This window comes from Aptenodytes forsteri, unplaced genomic scaffold (assembly GCF_000699145.1).
Source record: "Aptenodytes forsteri isolate BGI_AS27 unplaced genomic scaffold, ASM69914v1 Scaffold227, whole genome shotgun sequence".
Taxonomy (NCBI): Eukaryota; Metazoa; Chordata; class Aves; order Sphenisciformes; family Spheniscidae; genus Aptenodytes; species Aptenodytes forsteri.
Genome location: NW_008795365.1, coordinates 429762 through 453241, shown reverse-complemented (window position 1 = coordinate 453241; position 23480 = coordinate 429762). Strand labels below are relative to the sequence as shown.

The 23480-nt window shown below is 38.9% G+C and overlaps 1 protein-coding gene across 1 annotated transcript in view; it reads right to left on the bottom strand.

Moving 5' to 3' along the window:
* Positions 1 to 8940: 8940 nt before the first annotated feature.
* The window catches only part of PTPN13 (protein tyrosine phosphatase, non-receptor type 13), a 101329-nt gene continuing 86789 nt past the window's right edge, over positions 8941 to 23480 (bottom strand). Inside the window, exons 36-49 of the mRNA XM_009280264.2 lie at positions 23238 to 23448; positions 22244 to 22314; positions 20540 to 20601; positions 19608 to 19764; positions 19099 to 19275; positions 17721 to 17800; positions 16469 to 16524; positions 15234 to 15337; positions 13930 to 14078; positions 13250 to 13340; positions 12191 to 12528; positions 11401 to 11616; positions 10196 to 10258; positions 8941 to 9211 (exon numbers count right to left, since the gene is read on the bottom strand). Of these exons, the coding sequence (XP_009278539.1) occupies positions 9131 to 9211; positions 10196 to 10258; positions 11401 to 11616; positions 12191 to 12528; positions 13250 to 13340; positions 13930 to 14078; positions 15234 to 15337; positions 16469 to 16524; positions 17721 to 17800; positions 19099 to 19275; positions 19608 to 19764; positions 20540 to 20601; positions 22244 to 22314; positions 23238 to 23448 (1856 nt within the window). The 3' untranslated portion in view covers positions 8941 to 9130. The remainder of the gene's footprint in view (positions 9212 to 10195; positions 10259 to 11400; positions 11617 to 12190; positions 12529 to 13249; positions 13341 to 13929; positions 14079 to 15233; positions 15338 to 16468; positions 16525 to 17720; positions 17801 to 19098; positions 19276 to 19607; positions 19765 to 20539; positions 20602 to 22243; positions 22315 to 23237; positions 23449 to 23480) is intronic.

Sequence of the window (23480 nt, the reverse complement as noted above, 5' to 3'; positions counted from 1 at the left end):
TGAATGCTTACAGTGATCCAGGAATTTGAAAGAGAAAAACAAAAATTTGGGCTCTGCTGGGAAGAAAAAGCAGCTGTGCATGAAAAAGCAGGTTACAGAAAGGGGATGAATGCAGTATAATTACCATACAAATGGACAACCTTGCTTGTTTAACTGTATGCTTGGCTCATGTAGCTCCTGCATAAATCTAACCCTGTTTGCTAATACTTTATGATTCACTGAGAAAAGCTAAGTAAAGCAGGTAGCTGTGCTTCGGGAATCGTTTCCATTAGGGCACTGGGTAACGTGATCAAATTGTGCTGATGGGAAGACTGGCAGTGCTCTAGGAACACTACCTTTGAGGAAATGCCTCCTGATAACCACTCACTGCCCTATTATCTGTAGCATCAGCATGATAACCTTTTCCACAGTAGAACTGGGAATGATGCCGTTGTGTCATTATACCAACGGCCAGCTTTAGGAGCTACCAGGCAGTGTTACAGCTGCTTCAGAGCATTCAGCACTTGTTAAAGATACTGAGATAAATGGACTTGACCTTACTTTATCGTTTCATTTATTGTAAATGAAGATTTTTCTCATGGATACATCAAGGAGACCCAGACCAGTTATTTTAGTTATCAAGTCAGAGGTCACTGGTCTTTGAGACATTATTATTTATTGTTAGAGAACTAACTGCTAAAAAAAACCTTGTTGCATCCTAAGACTACACTGAACAATGCCAGAACCTCAAGACAGATTTGACCTCAAGAAACCCGCAACTTATACATTAAGAAGCAACAGAATGACAGCAGATGGACAGACAGCACAGGAAACCAAACAGACTGTGTGTGCCAGGCTGACAGTCCCTATTTTGAACATACCAGTAGCCTGCATGGCATCAGAGCAAGGGTGAACTATAATGAGACAAACAAGGTGACAGGCAATCAGCTGCCTGCACTCTTTGGGGCCAGCTCCAATAGGCTTGAAAGGTCTGGCTTCAGATAGTCTGTGGTGATCATACCCTAGGGGCAGTCTTCCTTCTCTAACCCAGAAAAGGCCACACACAGGAGATACAAGGAGATGCAAGAAGATACAGTTGCTACAGTTCTGCTGCACTCCTGACTCTTGACCACTCAAGGCCAGGATATTTTTAAATGCACAACTGTTTGACATGAGACATTTATTTGCTTGACGAGTGTCAAAGTAGCTGTGGAGAAAGTGATCCTATTCTATACTGCATAGCCAAGTACTCTTTTGCTTTATCCTCTAACCCTGTCCAGCTTCCAAAAGACTCCTACAGGCTTGTTCAGCACATCGAAGTTGGCTTACCCACCTCAAGGAGACAGAGAATTGTTATACGCAAAATGCTAAACACACTTGGCTGCAATTTCAGTGGGCTTGGCCTGAATGCTCAACACTGTTAGAAGTGGAACAAAAATCAGGCTCCTTTACTGAAGCTTTGAATTCCACCTCTGTCAAGACTTCAAGGCAAGAACAAATAACTTGAAGTGTTGACTGCTCTTCAAGAATGATCAGCTCCTTCCAATGACAACTTCAACATGCACAGCTGAAGGCAGAGCTGTAGCTATGATCACAGACAGATGCACTACTGGGGAAATAGGAAAGCAGAACCCCAGAACTCCTTTGCATACCTTCTTTAACTAAATCTATATACTAAGGCAGGTTATTAACCATACATTCAGACCCAATTTTGCTGTTTGCAAAATAACCTTCCACTTTTGGAAAAAACAGTGGCTGGAGCAAAGGCTTATCTCAGCACTCTGTGGGATTTACCCATTATTGAAGGCACAAACAACGTTCTAGGAGTTGGAATGGAGAGTTGTAGCAAAAGGAGGTAAGAAAAGAAATAGAATAGGATGAAGAGGAATGGGAATGTCTTCTGGGCACATGACTAACACCTGCATTTGGGATTGCAGTATTAGTCAGAGACATGGAATACATTTAGAAGCACGCACTGGGAGTCCACTGGTTCTCTGTGTGATGACGAGATGGTAGATGGTCACATCACAACACACCTGCACAACACGCAGGGATATTCTGCTGCTGTGAGAAGTGATCCCAGCAAGCCACACTTCTGACAGACTGAGTAATCTGCGTGGGGTTTGTACAGACACTGTACCTGTTACCACGAGGGGCAAGGGACTTCACTTTCCAGTGCCAGCACTCCAGCAGATTTTCAGTTTGCCACATGGTACAGAGAGATGATATCCAAAGCATATTTGTTGTCTACAGTACTACTGCATAGACAATTCAAGTATGGGAGTCTCGTATGATTCTTTCATGCACGGTTTGTCAGGTGTACAAGCAATTAACACAATGTGATGTGAAAAATGAAGTGAAACTACTGGACTTCGTCAAGTGCTCCAAAAGACCAACAGATTTCAAGGGGAACAGGCAGCATTGCTGTCTGAGGAAGATGGAAACAGCAGTGAAACTCATTGACAGTTACCCTAAAGCAACCCTAGCACAGCTGGACTCCATACACATTTCGCCAAGGTGCAAAATTGGCTCTGAAAGGCACCTGAGTTTATTTGAACAAGATACATAAAAAAATGGAAAATCAGTAATAAGAGTGGTCTGAGGTAACACTGAAACTTTTTCAATGATCTTAATGCTAAAAGGATAAAACACTTTCTGACATGGTTTTTGTGCTTAGCCTTCAATGGGCTACCAGTGATGGCCTACACAAATTAGCTACAATTTCTGTCCTAATCTTCCCCAGGGGTTTAACAATCCTTGTAATTCTGACTGACAATACCAAAAACATTACTGATGTTGGAGACGTGAGAAGTAACACAACAGACTTATACAGCAACTTCTTTAGGAAGGAAAGGCTGAAAAATTGGCATGCTACCATATTTTCCACAGCAAAGCATTCACCTGAACTTTTACGAAGAACAATAAAAATGGTTTATAGTCTGTGGAGGAGAACCCAGCAATAGAAAAGTGTGGTGTTGAACACGTACTTCCCCCCAAAGAAATAAAAAGCATATATATATATATATGATTCAAAGGAATTATGAGTATGAGGAATTATGAAGAGACAACTGTAGGACAAGCCATGTATTTTTTAATGGGATAGCCTAGTGTATCTGTGTTCTTGAGGACAGTGTAGAAATATCTAATCTGGCTTTAAAGAGAGCTGAGAAGCCAAATTAGTCCATACAAAGGTCCTTGTTACTGAATACCACGCTGCTTCTATGACCAAGTTAACTTGTTTAGAGATAACACTTTGTTTGGGAATCTGGTTATTACACTGAAGTAGCAGTCAGAGCCCTACCAGAGAAAAAAATTGATTATGGAGGTCATCACAGTACAAGGAAGACGAAATCCACTTCCTGGGACCCACTTGAGGAAATTAGCAATTAAATCTGCTCCCAGCCCAATGATTTATCCTTCAGATCATATTCTCTTAGCCAGCGAGATCTCTCCAGCACTTCATTAAAACAAAACTAACCGCCCCTTCCCTAACATCTCATTACAAAACAAAGCTCCCCACAGAGCCCACTTGGCTGGCCAACACAAATCAGTAGAAATAAAGCACAAGTGATGTTCAAATTCAGGTCTGAATGCCAGCTGCAGGTAGTGTTCTGCCTTTTTTTTTTTTTTTTTTTTTTTTTTTTTAGGCAAAGCAGCACTGTTCCTTACCCCCACCCCAGACTTCAAGGTGAGTCACTCCCTCACCATGGAAAACAGCAATGCCATCACAGCATACAGCTGTTTTTTCTCCTTACAAAGAGAGCTAGCTGAAGGTAGTGAGCACTGTTCTGCTTCTGGAAGAGGAAACACTTGCCCCCAAATGAAATAATCTGTTTCCAAGACTCAGCCCCATCACCTTCCTCTCACAAGCCCAGCCAGGATTTCTAAGCCACCTGCCTGCCATGCTGCTGTTGATGACCAGGTGCCAGGCCCTCTTTGAGCTCTGCACCACTTCTGCTCTGGGATTCTTAAAGAGGACCTGAACATGCTTCTAGGAGATCATCCATGAATCAAAAGATGCATTTTTTTCTACAGACCCTTATTATCTGACAGTATCTTTGACTTACCTTCAGACTAATGCAGGCCTGTTTTCATTGTTTATTTGCTTTCTTTTGCCTTGTATTAAGTTTGATTTTGAAACATTACAGGGGGGAATGCATTGATTTGCTATTTCAACTTCTAGACAAAAAATGTAAATTCAGCAATGGAGATGTATTGTATACAGCTGCATATCAAGCATTTCTCTGTTTCACTGCTATGCTTTTTTTTCTTTAGTGCATTTCTTCTCCCCTTCAATCAACAGGTACATACACTTTTTTCACACTTCATGTGAAAATAACTGCTGGATTATATCGGACACACTTGTATCGCAGGTGAAGTATGAAGTAATATACCACAGACACCCCACAGAACTCACTGTGCCTTTAATATTCAGAGCCCTTGCTACGCTGTCCTCTCAAAGCTGCTTAAATGATGAGTAACATTTCCTTGAGTTTACCCTTCAGTTGGCCAAGATCAACTGCACTAGGAAGGCAGCACAGAACAGATTCTCCACTTCTGCCATGCTAACAGCCACAAACCACTTGATGTTTGCCCCTAGCTTTGTTCTGACTTGACTATCAGTAAATGTCATAAATTCAAACTTGCATCTTGGTGGCTCACATTCCTGAATGTTAGCAAAGTGCCTTCCACTCCATTAACAACATTTGGCCCTCAGCTCATAGGTTTCTGTACCCCTGGGTACTGTAGAAAAGACATCACAGACATCATGTGTATTAAAAGCGGATTCACTTATGTGAGAAACACTGAGAAGACATGAACTAGGAAGTTGCTAGCATACACAAGGCACCAAGCTGCTTTGGTTTCCAAGAGGAAAAGGAGGTTTTTTGATTTTGATTTTTTTTTTTTTTTTTAACATGGAAGAAGTCAGAAACACTTTGTAAGTGTTTTACCACCTGCAAGTCAGCTGTTTTTGAACCTTCAAAGCTTAGATTAAAGTTTTCTTCTACACTGTTAATCATACACGCTACTTATCCTGGCCCAACTATTATCGTGTGCCTTCATTTAAGAGGTTTGCAGGGGTGGGTATTACACTGGCTTCTGCCACACACGCGGAGTCATTACAGAACACCTTCACTACGATGTAGTTCACCTCACAGAAAGAGTTGTCCAGCTGCCAAGATTTCTCCCATGTCATCTTTCATTATCCTAAGTCCCACCTCACCATACAGACAGAAGACTTTTTGCAGCTGTAGAATCACCTGAAGACCCAAGAGAATGGGCCTCTGTCTGGGCTTGCACCACCAGAGGATGATGTACAAATGCTTTAACAGAAATACAGGCCCACACCCTGGTTATGAGCCTGCTTCCACTTACTTAAAGGACATATTAAAATCTTTTCCCACCACCTTTCAGGATCCTCCTGCAAAACGCTGGACACATGATAAAGGAAAGCATTCCCTACATACAGCAAACTTTTCAATCATTCTTAAGTACTTATTTTCCCCAGATAGCTAGTTCCAGAAGGACATAAGCTGTAAAGGAAGAGGCTGCTTAGAAGCATTCAAGGAGCAGCAGTAATAAGCCCTCAAAATAGTCTCCAAGGAGCAACTGGAATTCCTCTTTTGTAGGCTGTTGCCCTTCTCTTGCATAGGCAAAGACTAGCAAGAAAAACAAAGGTATGATAAACTACTGATGGCACAGGGCTGCTTATGTAGCAAAGTGTATATGCTTCTGTCAGCTAATTCTGGTTGGAAGAAGAAAAGGATCCTTTCTCTCTTGGGTTAACACACACAACAGTTCTTTAATTAGAACCGTAATAGGTTATATATCAGGTTTTTTCCGAGTCTGGTAAGCTTTCTGCTGAAAATCAGATACCTATAAAAAGGAAAATCCCTTTCAGCTGGAGCATGTCCTGGTTGCTTACTCAGCAAGACATCAGAGTTGAAAGAAAACAGAGAAAGGGAAAAAACAAACAGAGAAAGGGAAAAAAGAAGCCACTCAAGATTTTTTCCCCTTGAAAATTATATAGTCAGCATACTAAGAAAGCACATAGCATATTTTCCATTCAAGGAACTAGCTTCTCAGTCATTCTTCTTCTCATTTCTTCAAAGGGGGCATAAAGATTTTAGGTAGCCTAATGCTGTGGAGAAAAAGGTGAATATTGGTACGTATTTCCAACCAGGTTCCCCATAGAAACCAAGCTTAACCAATCACACTGCGTAAGCATGTCCATTTTCTTGTAATAACTTTTGAGCTGTGGGGTCTATTTCAACCAAACTGACCACATCAGGTGTCACAGACGGCAAGTTCCACCCACTTAGCAGAAAACAGACCCCCTCCCAGTGCCCTCAACAAGTATTAGACTAGGGAGCACTCCATCTTTATTAGATATCCAATTCCTCAAGGTTAAGACAAAAACCCAAATAAATTCAGACCACTTCTCAAAAGAGGCCAATGCCACCTTTCACCATACATGCACAACTTCTTAGGAACACCTGGATGCTTCCCATTGGGGCCCATCTGTTTTATCATAAAGTCAGGGTAATCAGGAATATGGCCAAGAAAACTTCAGTGTAGGAACTCCGTACTACTCCTGCATGATCTTGTTTGCAGCTGTATACTGATGGTACTGGGAGGATGATTTCAGATGGAAAGAGCTGGATCAAACAGATTGAAGGCAGACATAGAAGGGCCACATTTATCCTTTTTTGGTCAGACAAGGATGCTTTGCTCCACAAGATCCCCAGTTTCTTAAAAAGAGTTAAAATAGTTAATAAGTGAGTAGGGATAGCTGGGTTTCCCAGCTGGACTTCTGGGGTTGGGGTCCAATACAAAACCTAAACATTAGCAGGGTGAATAGACAGGTCTGTCTATTCACTAACCATGCGCTCACCTTCCAAGGGTAATCATCTGAGAAACTGAAGACTGTCGGGGGTGTGTGTGTGTGTGTGTTTCCTCTTTCTGAGGATGGGGATGTTAGGTCAAGTTAATTATCCTCTGCTTTTCTACGCACCAATCATTAAAAGGAAATTGGGTATAACATACCCTAGATCTTCATATTTTTGAGGACACGCAGCAAATCCTGGAATGTTGTACTGATTTGTGTTTCCCATAAGCTGTGATCTGATGCAAATTGTTTGCGTCGTACCAAAGTGGGCTTCATGTAGCATACTATACAAAAATCAGTTCCTGTTTCTACGTTGTTTAGCACGTGTCTGAAAACATCTAAAGGAAGAATTCAACTGCCTTAACCATACTGTCTAGTTACTAGAACCATTTTTTTGTTTCTAAAAACCAGACATACCCAAATCCTCTGAACTCACTATTTATGTTAAAACAGTAGCAGCAGTGTTATCAAGTAGCTGCATTTACTTACTTTGCCTGTCGACAACTGTAGTCCTGAAAATCTTCTGTCTTCACTTTAAAGCTCCTTCATATAGGTGTATTGTCAACATGGCTAGTCAATTTGCCTCTGCTTCTATCTACACAGAATTAATTTTCCTTCCTCCAACTACACTGCTCTGAAAAAGGCACAATTTTTCAACTGTGTTGGTATGCTGGAGGGAATAAAAATCATAGTATTACTGTGACAAGTGAAAAAGGCTCTTTTACTTTTTAAAGTCATGCTATTGCTAGCTAGAATACCATCAAACAAGGAAGACAATGACTATTTCAGTTTTGGGACACCAGAACACTGTGGGCTATTATTTTGAAGAGTGAAAACCTTGGATAATCGCAGGCCTCTGAACTTATTTCCACCACTGCAATGCAGAATGCTGTCAAATTAGTACTCTTACACCCTTCCTGACAGCACAAGTCACAAGCTTCAGTTCTGGTAAGGATTGCTGGGACAGGTATACTGCTCAAACGGTCCCCTGTGCTGGCTGATGGCAGTTATTCATCATCCAAGATTCCCATACAGCATAAAATGAAGACTTCCTTTCAGAACAGTTTTGACTGTTTATAATATCACTAAACTACTGAGTTACTTAGAACCCAATATGCTGCCTCCCAGCAAACCTGGTTGCTTTAAGCAGAGTAGATTACATCGTTGTCAGATCACTGCCATAGCATCCAAGCGCAAACACACCCAAAAAAATGTGATACGGGTCTCAATGCCCAGGTATACTGAAAAACAAGGAGGGAAGGAAAATATCCTCTTCCTTTCACCATAGTGTAGAAACTGTCCAGAAAGGAACCCACAGCTCTGCAGGTTTTTTCAAACAGACACTGAAGAACAGAAGGACACTGAAAATTTAAAACATGCACAGCCCTTTTGTTGCAAATTTCTTAAGTAGTGCAGCAACCACAATGAAGGATGCAATGCAAGGCCAAGAAAAATCAGTCACGAGGACACAAAAATACCCAGACCCACTGATCAGTGTACTTTAGGTATATTTTTTATTTACAGAGTGGAGATGCCTAATCAGTTATAAGGTTAGACACCTGATAATTCAGCTTTTTTTGTAAAAGTATATAAATATATACATGAAACTCTATGAAGTAAACATTATTACTTGTGATACTTACAGTAAACATTCACTACTATCCTTATGCTAACAGGCATCTCTTAAAGCTTAAATGATGATTTCAAGATACCCTCTATAAAATAGCTGTAACTGTACTAAAAGGGCAAAAATTCTGTGCCATAAACAAGCTTTTAAAAGAGACTAGTAAAATGTCTTTGTAATAAAGTTTGCCAGGGTAAAAATACTGCTTCATCCCTCCCACTCCCCAACCCCATAAGAAACAAATACCCCAAAACAGTTGCAGAACTGCAGGAAGTATTTTAAGATTACTTTTTTCTTCTTTACTTTTTTTTTTTTTAAATTAAAATATTTTTATTTCAGTATTTTATCACATATTAAGGAAGCTGCAAAAAATGCAGCTTTATTAAATATTATTTACTGTTATACAAAAATCTCACATATGTGTCCATGGGGCTGAAGACATTAGTGGTACTGTATGAGCTATCCCTTTTCCTTGTAACTATATACCTTATTTGGAATGATGGAGAGACTTTATAGAAAAGACATTTGACAGCAACTGAAGAAAGGGACTGGAAAACTATTGGCAGAACAAAGAAATCATGTGAGAGCCTCTAGACCTCCTTGCTTCCTTATTTTAAAAGCAATTCTGCTTCAGTATTTCATTTGCCTCTCTGTTGTTCTTCATGTTGGAGATGATTCAGGACATAAAGGACAACTTGATAGCAGAAAATGTACTGATCCTGAAAGGGAAAGGAAATCACAGAACATGTGAAAAATGCTTGCATCACCTAAGCAATTCACTCTCACCTGCACTTCACAGGTGCACGGCACTTGATTTCAATACTATATTTTAGTGCACAGTGGAGAAATACGCAACCTCAACTTAAAACAAATACAGGCACTCCCCTGCCACTAAAGATATATTTTTATATGGGACAGTTATCCTCCTTTCACACCAAAACCACTTCAAGCAGAGTAAGTACTTTACATAAGTAGAAACAAAGACAGCAAGTGAATTTCAAGGTCTTGCATCAATGCCAACTAATACAGAACTTAGATGACAGTGCAACTTCTTATCTTAATCTCAGTGATACAGGTGTGGGGGCTAATACATGTTTTGGGGTGTGAGGTGAAGCTGATAGTTTTGTGGTTTGGTGGTTTTTTTTCTTTCTTTTTTTTTTTTAAACTGATTTGACAATTCCTTCACATTCAAAGAAAAAGTGCAGATTTTAACAAGACCTTGTGATGTCCATCTCTAAGGTAAAGTTAGTTAGCTCTAGATCTAGATTATTCCTACAACATTCATTTAACTTCTAGTTAAATATCTCCCCAAAGGAGATTTCAAGACATCTCTGGTAGGATCAGTGATCCATAGGAGCTACAGTTAGGTCTTCTCTTCAGTTTATAATGCAATTTTTAGCCAAAAAAGCTGAGGTGATTTTCTCTATAACACATGCTTTTGAAGATGAAAACTCCCAACTTTTTGCTTTTTTTAAAAAACACAGATCAAAACAGCACAGCATGTTAAAAATTGCATGCACTTATAACCGTTAAATATGTACTGCTACTCACTGGTATGCATCTGATTTAATTCTCATGACACAAATGTTGCATTAGAGGGCACAAAGACAATAATTGTGTGCATCACAGAAAGTTTCCTGGCACATCAGAGTTAGAATTCCATTGTCTTTCCTTTAGTGTATACCTGGGGAAGCCAGACTCACCTCTGTCTGAACCATCCCATGCCTCTGCAAACGCATCGTGCGCACCAGGTCTGAGATGTCAAACTACCAAAACAAACAGCAAGTTAAACATTCAAAAAAGACATACATGCATATAAAAGAAACATCCCCAGCATCAAACCAAGGAATCCAACTATGTACATTAAACATTTCGTAGTGAAACAAATAACAATTCACTATAGCCTATGCATGTCTGGCAGATAATCAGCGTGTGCTGTCTCTGGGCAGCATGGATGTGGCCCTCCTACATCAGACACCTTCCTTCTCTTGTTTTCTTTCTCTGTGCACATGGTTTGTTGCTTCCTCTTACTGGGAGCTGAGTGTGCAGGAAATAGAGCCCCTTGGTCCAACCTAACAAAACGCTTTTTATTTCCCCAGGTCTATAAAGTTCTAGACATTTAGTGTGTGCTTAGAAACCCCGCTGAGCTAAGCGTGACATAGCTCATCTTCTCTACAAATTCACAAAAAGATTTGCTACACCAGGCCACTGAAGGACATAAACATAAGGAAGCTAGCACCCTCCTGTGGATCACCCTAGAAAGCATATCCCTGGTTGTGCTGGAAAAGTTAATTTACATACCCTCATCTCCAGCTGAGATGTTTGTACACTGAGTTTTTGATTCAGTTGCCTAAACAGATACTCTGGTTGGCTTCTAGCTGCCTTCCAACTGTTCATAGATCTCTGACCGATTGAATGCCACAACTCTCAGCCCTAACGCCATCTAACATGATAGGTCCACTGAATACATCCAGCCAGGTAAGGCAGGCATTTTAACTTCTCTTTCAATTGCCTGAGTCATCATGGCAACACACTGTTGTTCCCAAGGCCTAAGCCAGAAGTCTGCTACGGTAGGAGATGTCCTTGCAACATATCCTAGAACGGTCTCAAGTGGCACCTAACAATGTTGGATTGCTGAGATGTCAACAAACAGGACACTTAACAAGATTCCCTGAGATAACCCAAGAACCAGATGTTAGAGCTCTTCCCCCCCCTCCCCCCCCATCATCAATAAAGAAACATTTCACAGGTACTGCTGTTTTACACCCTGATTTATGTTACATTAAGACATGGCCAGCATGCTACTCTCAAAAAGCATGGCATATTCTTTAAACAATTGGATAGATCCAATGGAACACATTTCCTGCAAGTCAAAAGCACAGCTTAGCCCATCCTCTTGGGTACTCACGTCGAGGTCTCTGCTGATTAACCCTAGAACAACATCTATACAAATAAGGGTCCCCGATCGTCCAATGCCTGCACTGCAGTGAGTTATGATAGGTCCTGATTTGTGGACATGCCGCATGTAGGAGATAAAAGTAAGCAGGTCATCTGGTTGAGAAGGGGTGTCATGGTCAGGCCAGGCGATGAAGTTCAGATGAGAAATGTGCCGTACTTCACCTGTCTGAGGTTTAAAAACAACAACAACAAAATGTAACACATGGGAAGAATAAAAAGACAAAAGTTCCCAAAGGAAACAGTCTCAGAAGAGAGGGATAAGGAAATAGTCTCAGAAGAGAGGGATTTGCCCAATGAAGGTGGTTTGTAATTTGATAAAACAAGAGAAACAATGAGCTAAACTGAAAATAACTAGCAAGTAATTGAATAGTATAAGGTTCACTGTGCAGACTGAGCTGATCACACAGAAGAATGAACCAGCCAGACTGAGTTATTAGTGAATTTCATATCCCTATATATGTTTCTGTGGCCAAAGGCACTTAGGGAGTCAAAATTTAGAGTCTCATTAGCATAATTAAATCATCTCCTGGCCCAACTGCTTTCTCCTATAAAGGTCACAAAGTAGCACAAGCTGCAATGAGGAAGAGTTGCCCAGTAATGATCACTGGGCAAAGAGGAGAAGCCCCGGGTTACCTTTTGATGTAGACATTGCGATTGAAAGCAGGCAAGCCAGCAGTATGAGGATAAAAATGCCAACACTCAGAAAAAAGTTCTCAGCATGCAGAATTAGAGTCACTTACCTGAATCTCTTCTAGCTCCAGCACTCTAATGATAAAGCCCTTCAGCTGCTGGAGTCTTACAAGAGCAAGCCGTAGTCTATCATTTATCATGGTGGTTTTATTGAGTACATCTGGCCAGTAACGCTGGCATTTTATCTTTTCTCCTTCAACCTCCTGAGTCATCATGGCAATCACAGTACAGTTTTGCTCCCAAACCATTTGCCAGAAATCTGCTACAGTAGTAGGGAGAGGTCCTTGACATGCAATGTAAACAAACTCTTCATTCCCCACTGGCATGCGAATGAAGCTGGCATTGATGTATCCACCTTCAATCCCAAGAGGTACTCTAGTGGTATCATCTGCAATCCCCACACAACAAAAATACCTCAGTGTTATGTGTACACATAATTAGACCTTCACAGAATAGAGATGCTGAGCCTTACACACTCACATAGTACTTATCTCCACAGATGCTTCCAGATCATCTTAAAAAAAACATAGATCACTACAATACTTGCTTTAAGATACTAATCAGTACTTCTCTTTGAATAAAGAAAGAGATGGCTAGGGGAGAAATCTAAATCAGCAGACAGGCAGGATACGCGATTTGAACTACAGCACCTCTGAAACTGAAGTTGAATACTTCTCACTCAGAACTAACCTTTGTCAGTTCTCACTTCTCTGCACATTTCCCACCTAACAAACACAATTTTGTTGCAGGAAATTTACTGACAATAGTATATATGTCTGTTTTTCCACTTTTACATGGGTAAAACTGAAAAAATCTTGTCTGGCTCCATACATGTATCTCATTTAGGACACAGGATCTGCTGAAACAACTGAAGAATCTGTGAACATCCATCCCTATCTACTACAGTAGTCTATTGTTCACCGATCTTAAATTGCTTTATAAATGCTTGCTTTAAATGTGTAGAAAATGAGTGGCAGATTTATTTTTTTCCCTATTCAGTAGCAGAACTAGGATTGGGAATCAAACCATCCCACTTCTGATCCAATTCATCTGACCATACAGGTGGAGACAAACTATAAACAGTGAACTTCAGATTAGTTAGGACTTACAAGGAAGTATGTTTTTATATCTGTTCTTTTTCCTATTCTCCTTTGCTTGTCCAATCAAACACTGATCCAAAGGTTTTAACTCCTGAAGGTTCTGTAAAGAAGAGATTACATGTGCATTAGAAAGTGTTGAATGTAACAAGTGTTAAGAGCAGTTACGTAATCAAGTCTTTAACAGACAGAATCATTAAAAAAAAATCCTAATGCGGATATGCAAAATAACCCAGTCACAGGAAGGAATCTAATTCCACATAGCTAAGAAAATGAAACAAAATAAAAACTCCTATTATCCAGTAAATATTGTATCTCATTCTCCCAAAAAAGAAAACATGTAACATGGTTGACTTAAGACTTTGGAAAGGCTGTTTTTACATTCTGCAGCTAGATTTCACAGCCTTTATTTACCTTGTCTATGCCTGTTAACGTCATATTCACTTGGTAATTTACCAGAAGTAAGAATGATGTAAACACACTTTTGAACTGAATTCCTGGTTCAAACTAATCTTATCTCTCAGCAGCTAGTGGGGGGAAGGGAGAGAAGTCTTTGGTAGAAGTTGTCTTTTCATCCCTTTAGAGCTGCAAATTAAAGAGCTGTGTTATTTAAGGCAGTGATGAACCAGCCATTCTATTTCTAACTGTTTCATACTAGAAAAAAGGACTTTAAAGGACAAATAGTTACTCACTTCAATCTCTTTAGAAGGGACTCCCTGTTCCAGCAATCCACGCAACATCCTGATCACTGACTTCAATTTGGCTCCTGAGTACTTGCCTCCAGGGAGCACATTCACAGTAGGGAGTGCAGAGATCTCTTCATTTGTCACTAAAGGGAAATCTAGCAGAACAAGAAGACTGATTGATATAAATATAAATAAATAGCTAAAACCATGGAAACTTAAACTGTAGTGCAATGTTTGATTTCCTTGTTGCTCTTCACCACTGTACTACCTGTTTTCTCTAGAATGTCTCCATACACCAAAGAGAACACACAGATGTCCTCTCAGTTTGACAGGCAAAACCAAATTAACTCACAAAACCAGTATGAGGTAAAATCAGCTTTGATGAATCCAGGAATCAAAAGGAGTATTTTTCCTGAACTTCCAATAAATACACTGAAAGAAACTTCAAATACATTTTAAACGTAAGTTCTTCACATAGTAACCTACAAAATTGATGAATGCACACAGGAATGAATTCAGAACTCTCCACTTAAACATTACAGCCTGTGACTTCATTTTAGCACTTACACTCAACACATCTTTCAAGTGGTAATCGTAAGACGTGTTAAGTACATCTTTTTTTCCAATAAAGCTTGCTTTCTATCAGGCCTTCAGTGTTTCTCTGAAGCACAACAAAATTAATAAACCAAGAGTCTCTCTGGTATTGCAATTAAAAGTGTCCTAAATCTACTAATTTAGTCTAAAGGTTTGCACGGGTTATCCTTTTTTCTTCTAATGAATGCAGACAAAAGGCTGCTGTATATGAATTTCAGGAACTGACATTTCTAATGCTATCTCAAAAAGTAAAGACTAGATTCTGCCAAATGCATCAAACTGAGTAGTGTTCCACTCTGCCATGTTGAGCAGCAGTGGAAGAATGAGGGTCAAGATAAAGAAAAAATACTGCCTAATTTGAGCATGGAGTAGCCGGTATGTGAAGCACATAATATATCAATCTGATCATGGTCAAACATCTATACTGTTACAGCTTTTGTCAGACAGATACTATGGAAGAAAGCATCTCAGCTGGTTTCAACTCTACTACAACTATAGGCGCAACATTGCCAATACTTGTTCCTATTAACTCTCACATATTTATTACACAAAGCTGTAAAGATCCTTTCCAGTGGGTTGCTGAGCCGTTAGACTTCCCATTATACCTGTCATTACACCCTCAAAACACATCTAGGACATTTTAAAATTAACTTCTGACATTTTGTCTATTTAATGCAATCCTCAGTTTTCCACTGATTATTTGTTAAAGTTCTTGCCTTTATTTACACGTTCCTGGCTGACTGATTCAATCGGCAGTTCATCACTTCCCCATGTGATTTCATCTTCATCTGCTTGGCTCAAGGGAGGTTGTGGAGGAGATCTGTAAGAGGACAAGGTATGGAAGTAAGAAAGAACAACTAGAAATAACACACACATTTGCAATCTAATAAAAAATCGCCAGAAAGTAATTTATAGCTACAAGTATTTCTGGACTGGATCTATACCAGTAATCTCAAAAAACCACAGTTTTTTTCCTTTTTTTTTTTTTTTTTTCCCCAAAATCCCCAGCGGGGATTTGAAAAAGGTAACAGTGGAAAAAGACACAGGAAGACATGAATCTAGTAATAACTATCACTGCAATTACTTTTCAGAGGCTAAGCAGTCAAAAACATCCAATAGCAAATTTGTATCATTCACATAATTCACTACCTATACACTAGAATATCTATTTTCAATTGCAAGTTTTCTAACTTTGTTGAAGATGGTCATAAATGTATTAAGTATTTCAGGTCATAAGGTTGCTGCTTGTGCCAAGTCTCAACCCAAAATTTCCCAGAAACTTAATCAAAACATAAAAAGAAGTATATACACTTTGACTGAAGCTTCACTTAGACTAAGGACTAAAATTATTTCACAAAGAAAAATGATCTTGGGAATTTCCAAAATTCAAGGTGGCTCAAAGGGACAGCTAGTACCTTGGCCAGGTGTATCCTTTGTTTTCCATGTTAAAAAAAAAAAAAGCCCCAAGCACCAAAATGGGAACAGATGGACCAGTGGAACTATACGGTTTAATTTCTGTGCTCTAAAACCAGAAGAAGTAACATTAATGAAGCTTGTAAAGATTCAAACTGAAGACAGCATTGTTTGAACGTTTTCTTCACATGCAAGTACCAAATCATTAGTACAATGCAAATTAAGTTATTTGGAACCATTTGAACACAGCCCAATTACTTGTTATAACCACATATCAAAGGAATAAATAAAACTAGGGCATAGTAAACCACATAAAGTTGACTAGTATTCAGGCAAATTATAACCTTGTAAATAACAAGAATAGACAGAGAGCAGTTCAACAAGACACTGCACAGATATTTTATTGGGTTTGTTTTGGTTTGAGGTGGGGTTTTTGTTGTGTTTTTTTTTTTTTTCCCCTCTCATTATAACATATCCCTCTTCAGAGTTTCAGACTTCACAGGTTTGCTTTCAAGCAACACTAGAAAAGAAATCTTACCTTTCTGGCATAGCTTTTACTTCACAACAGTCTTCACAGCCATTTACATGTGTTGGCTAGTGGAAGAAATATTTCAAAACACATTAAAGGACGTAGTTATAACACTTACCCACTGTAAATTTTAACCAATTAACAATTACATGGACTATTTCTGAAGGGTACTAAGTTCAAAGCAGCACATAATGAAAGACTTTGCTCTTTTAAACATCTCATTAACCCAAAATAACAGAGGACAAGAACACTGAGCACCTGGAAAGAGGTTCTACTGTAACAAGGTCAAAAAGCTATCTTAAAATCATTCCTGACTCACAGCAGCAGTAGAGCCAGCTAAATTTTCTCCAGTTGACTTTTTTTGTTTCTAATACTTAAAACCCCTTTATGACGTGTTTGATAGTGAAAACTTCTGCCTCCTGTCAAGCCACCATTCCTATATAGAACAGAACAGGGCTTTACCACTAAATGACAGGTACTCCTATATACGCTTTCCTCAACAGACAATGAAGACTCGGCAGAGAAGGCAGCATTTCGATCCTCCTTTCAAGAAAAACTCTACAAAACCATTTATACTTATTAGGCCAACTTGTAAGTTTCCACTACCATACTCAGAGAATTTTACTTGTGGATCTCCTAGAGCACACCGACACAGAGCCAGATTCCCGATTTGACTCTCAGCTCTACTAACTGGACAGAAAACTGCAACAGCCAGCATGTGCTGGATAGACAGAGTTCTGCTGATTTGAACTACGAGACAAAACCTGGGCATCTAGTGACTGCTGTAAAACAGGACATACGATAATGTAGGGTAAACCACATATAGAAGTTATTCAAGTTAATGAACGTATCCTAGCAAAAAGTAGGAGGAAAAGAAATCTCAAATTTACATTTTGGACAGTTAAGTCTACACAGCATTCATTGTGACTGCTTCCCTTCTCTGAGTAGGAATCAAGGAAATCTTTTAGATTAAATGCCTGAAGTAACATTAACAAGGTAGTTTATTATCGCCCTTTTTGAAAAAAAGCTGTTGGGCTTTATATGAGAAACAGTGTAAAATAACTTTATGCTTTGTTCTCTTATATAGTTAATTTATGATAATCATACACTATTTAAAAAAAATAAAGCTTTGTACACCATTTACAGCTACTACTGACAAACATGTTTTCATTTAAAAGCCATGTAAAGTTATTTCCACAAGTTCTAAGCCAATAAGGAAAATAATAAATTGAAAGAGTCTGCCAGCTTCTTGCCATCCCACCTCTGAAAAATCTTCAGGTAAAGATGACCCATCACAGTCTGTGTCTTCAGACTTATCTTCTGTCAGCTTTCCATTCATCTCTACTGGAACAGGAAAATCACAAGATACAGCACAAACACAGCAAAAGATGCCCAGGAGTCACCTTCTCACAGATATCAATCCTGTTACACCTGTCTGGCACTACACAGGGAATACAGATGTCAGAATAAACAAGGAACATCTTTTAAGTCCCTTTGCTACCAGTGTGTTGGAAAAGAGGTCTTACTGTATAGAATAATCAGACTTTAGGCTTCTTTCTTTTTGAACTGGAACTGCTGTCATTGCATATGAGGCTGTTTGCATAGCTAACAGAGTATCTGTGCCACAGCATAATGGATGGACAGACTAGTGCTAGTAAGTTATCAGATTCCCACGTCAATAGTGTTTCTGCAATTCAGTTACATTTAGACCAACAGTAGGTCTACACCGGGATTCTACTTGCTCTTTGTATTAACAAGACCTAATTAAGATGGGCCAGATAAAATCTGACTTGTATCTGTCTGCTACATAGTTCTCGGCTGCTGTATCTTATGGATTCAATTAATCTTCAGTTGCAAAGGCCAGATCCTAGCTACAAGGAATTGGAAGTAGTGGAGCTCCAATGATATTCCTCACTGATTTCTAATGTAATGACCAATGACAATAAACCAACGAACTTGAAGAGCAGCAAAAGAGCTGAAATAATTATAATTTTGGAAGGTATATCTTGAGTTCTAGAAGGAACCTCTACAGGAGTAGCAAGCATCTTGCTTGACCTATTGGAGCATACATACATAGTGTGACACCACAAAGGAACTACAAATCCTACTCCACACTAAATTTCAGTTAATAACAACGGGAGCTGAGGAGATGGAATGAAGGAAAAGAAAGGTGTACAGACAGAAGCAGGTACTGAAAAAAATAGTTTTTCTATAAGAGACAAAGCAGGTTGGCAAATTGTTTGGTTTTGAGAGATCTCAACACATTTCCCTGTTGTGCAATCTGCAATCAATGAAATGTTGAAATGCTGAGGCTGGTGATACAATCACCAGCATGATTGTAGCTGCAGAACCAGGTACCTAAACAACATGAATTCCACTCAAAAGACAATTCCAGAATGGGATTAATTTTCCCAGATTAGAGCAAAATCCAGATTTATCAAACCAGAACTTGACTTATTAAATTGCATCTGAGGTTCACTGGAATCAGCAACCATTTGTCTGTGTTCTTCTTGGGAAACTTTCAGTTCACACATGAATTCAGTGTCAACTCTTCCTCTTGCCAAATCAATTGCTTACTTGGCACCTTGTTTCAAGAAGTATTTTGCTGTTAACGATATGCTTTTTTAATGCCTCTTTACCTGGTGGGTGATCTTCTGATGCAGCCTTCTTGAGATGTAGAAGACTCTGAGCCTCTGAAGTTGCGTTATCACGATTTAAGAGGTTCTGGGCTTCCTCATCTACAACATCCAACAGATACTGGACAACTTCATTGTGATCATCCTCATCATAATACTCATCATCTGGAACCTCTGTTTCTAAAGAGAAATAGTATAAAATGACAAGTTTTCCCAATATAGGATGTTTTTGGGGAAAAAAGAATATTAAAGGGGCAGACACCATGGCGTTATTTCTAGCTGTTATCATGGCTTTCCTTAATTTCTCTCTAACACAGAATCCAATTTCCATAAATCTACTTCCAACATCAACTAATTCCTCTAAAGCAGAGCACACAACTTAGAGATGATCTTCTAAAATTGACTGCCAGCCTAACATTGACTTATTTCAGCCTATTCAACAATGTCTTGATTCTCTTGTACTTGTACACTAAAGACTGAATAATGCTGTCCCCCATCTCACCAGCTCTTACCTGATTTCTCACTGTGTTTAGAAAAATCTGAGATCTGATTGGTAAAGCCAAGAGAAGGTGCATCTCCAGATCCTGAGAGAATCATTAGTCCTTTTGTGTGATGGATATTGTTTTCTGTATTTGCCTGCGAAGGCCCTAGGATGCCATTGCCATTTATCTAAGAAAGTGAAGAACAGTACAAATTAACTCCTAAAGCGTCTCGCAGTTTGTTGAAGCAGCAAGCAAGTCTTAAGAAGTTCACCACTCTACTTAGCAACAAATAAAAAACCCTATTCATATCATATTCTCATCTGAGATAGCTGGGTGATGGGTGGGCAGTTTTTAGGTGTGTTAGAAGTTTCACATGAAAAGAGCAAATAAAAAAAATTTTAAAGCAACTAAGAAAAAAACCCCACATGGTGATGAAGAAGCAACTACTACAAGAGAACACATAGTAGTATTTAACGTTATTATAACCTCTATAAAACATATGCAGGCTTCAATACTTTTGGTCCCACAACACATCATTTCTCAGAAAAAACAAAGGGTGAAAAAAGAAAGAAAACCATCTAGTAAATGTAATATGCAAACATCTGCAGAAACTGTGAACAGAATGGAGTTTTATGGATTGTAGCCTTGCATCCTTCTCATAAGACCATTTGTCTTTTGATAAAGCAGTCCCAAAGAAAGAGAAGATCTATTTAAAAAACTTGCATATTTATTATGATCTCTGCTTACAACTGACAACTGACAATAGTGGGTTTGCATACTTTCAATTGTTTAATTTATTTATTTATTTTAAAAATGTGTGTAAAGTAGATCCTTTCTCTGGTTAATGGGTTTTCATTCTTTCATTAATGAATTGTTTAATTTATTTATTTATTTTAAAAATGTGTGTAAAGTAGATCCTTTTCTCTGGTTAATGATAATAGGCACAATAGAGGAATATTTACCTTGGGCCCATAAGCATCAGTTGTCTTTTTTGTTTTATCACAGGGATTACCACAGGAACAGCCTAAACAAAAATGGGAAAAAACAACAACTTTACAGGAGCTTTTTCACAGAAATTAAATTAGCCCACATCAATTATTTTTGTAAAAGAAACAAGGTATTTAATATTATGTTATGAAATGAGTAACATTTCTGCCTGCCTGGTTACTGGGCCTTGCCAAACTTACGTCTGATGGACTATACTTTATAGTGGCTTTTTGAATGTTACATTCAATGGGATCAGAAGGCATGAATGCCAACACAAGTAACCAACTCTAAGCAAAGAGAAATGTTGATAAATAGCTTAACAACATACAGTGGAAACGCACCTTTGGGAAACAGGGCATGAGTCCCTTTCTCTTGAAATGTGCTAAATACAACCCCACAATCACCTGTCACTAACTTTTTTTTTTTTAAAATAAAAATCATCTGACATCTGGGTCCTTGTTCAAAGGTACCTTTCCCTTCTTCGTAAAAAGGAGAGTCATACTATGATATCAGAGACCACCGCCTATCCTAGACATCCCATTACTAGTATAATAAAGGAGACAAAGTGGAACCAGTAGATGTTATATACCTAGCTACTAGTGAAGCTCTGGATTTGCATATACATTACGCTTTTACAAACAAGGAAACTTGTAGATGAAATAACTGAAGGCTAAGAGTAACCTTATATCTTGTGAACCTATGCATGACAAGTCATCTACAGGAAGGGAGTTTTAAGTGGGGTCTTCCAAGATTTGGTTACAGGGCTTGTTCCTAATGAATATTTGACTAAGTTTTTTGAAACAAAACATGTAGCATACTTGGAAAACGTGAGCAACACTAAACTGTAAGAGTTGAAATAATTTCATAAGGCAAGATCAATACTCAAAGTTATCTAGGTACATTAAAGGAAGCATGAAAAACAAGACTACGATGAATCAAGACAAATGTAATGTGCCACATTTCAAAGAAAAAGCAAATGCTTAAGATGGTAAGTAACGGCATAAGCAGTTGCTCTGCACAGAAGCAAATGTAGGTAGTAAAGGATCCTCAGTCTAAGTGAGTGGACAAGGAACTATTTAGCAAAAGGCAGTTAACCTCACTCAGGATGTATTAACAGGAATGCTGTCTACACAACCCTGGAAATAATTCTTCCTGTCTGCTTGGCACTGGTGAGCCTCACCCAATGCTGTGTCTGTGACCGGAAGCCACCACACTTGAAGAGGAAAACAGTGAGATGTAAACAATCTGGAGGGGAGCAATAAAAATTAGTTCGGGCTCCTTTGGTCTTGAAAAAGAGAAGACCAATGGGAGACCTGAAGCCCTTTCAAATTAACAAATCGGTATTTTTATGCCTGGTCAGAAGAAACAACATGATTATTAATAGCAATTATGATGATGATAATAAATTGATTGATTTTTTAAAACTCTTTGAAAGACTTAGGCTTGATATTAGAATTTCTAAACTACAAGAGAAATGGAATCCTAAAGAGACTATTGTTGAATCTCTTTTCATGGAGCTTTTAAAAGAAAGATCAAGCAAACACCTGCTGGAGCTGATCTCAATAAGTGGAGTTTAGTGCAGTCACTGGACTAGGATGGTATCTTAAGGCCCGTATAAGTTCCTTCATTTCTATAAACATGTGCATTTCACTTGCAGTAAGTAAGCAAGCAAATCTTACCATTAGCTTTCATTGGCCATGGATTTGAGCTATCGGGGCTTTTGGATTTTGGAAACACTGCATGACCATCTCTATGAAAAGAAATGTTTACAGAAATTTTTATTAAAAAAAATAAGTAACTCATGGTAATCATCAGATATTGATGTAAATATGTACTATCAGTAAAACTGCTAATCATGCTTTCTATTACAACAGTTTTGGAATACTTAAAATATTCAATGAGAGAGATTAAACACTGGTAGTTAGGTTAGTTCCTACTTCAGGGAGCACCGAAGAGTTCATTAGAGCTGGACTTTCCTTCTAGATTCTGACAAAAAGATTCGACTTCGCAGTCTCAGGACTTTGCAACTCCTTCCCCTTCTGGTATAAAACAGATTGGGAAGGAGAAAGGGAGAGAGGAAGCGAAGAACGGCAGGCATGGCTGGAAGACTTCAAAAATGAAGTAAATGTTTCAGTCCCAGGTTTTAGATGTTTCGGTCCCAGGTATTAAAACAGAGTAATCTGAAAAGTTTTTTAGACTGCTGCATTGCCATAAAAGCAGCAGCAGGGATCAGTGAAAATACAGTGGCGCACTAGGATCTGTGCCACAGGGTTTTGACATTCACCAGTGTGCTGGGACATCCATGTGACAGTAGAGCTATTTAAGCATGAAACAACATTTTATCTCCTTTTTATGATTATAGAACCCTCAGTAGCAGTTTTAAGAAAAAGGAGTAATTGTATTTAACCTGTGTCATATTTTGAAAATGGTACTTTGAACACTTGCACTTCAGCCTTGTCTTCCCAAGAAACACAAAGCACAGCAAATACGAAGTACCCTTCTGCTCCACTGCAAATATACAGACCCTTTTTGTGGTGTCAGTCCTCAATGACATGCCACATAGTACCATTCCAGTGAATTAGTTGTCATACCAGGAACTGTTTTACCCATATACTCATACAATCATGCGAGAAAACCAAAAAGTACAGGGAAGCATTTGCTTCCAAAACATACCTGGTTGCTTTGAGCACCACTTTTGGAAGGTATGTTTCCAGCATTCTTTTGGCTTCTTTCAGAGTCATTCCCTGTGTGCTTACTCCATTAATGTAATGGATAATATCTAGTGCATGGAGACTCTCCTCTCTGGCAGCAACCGATTTGGGGAGAATGTCACTGATGTACACAACTTGGTAAAGGCTGTCATGACCTCCTGATAACAACAAACCTTTGCAGGAAAAAAAGCGGGGGGGGGGGAAA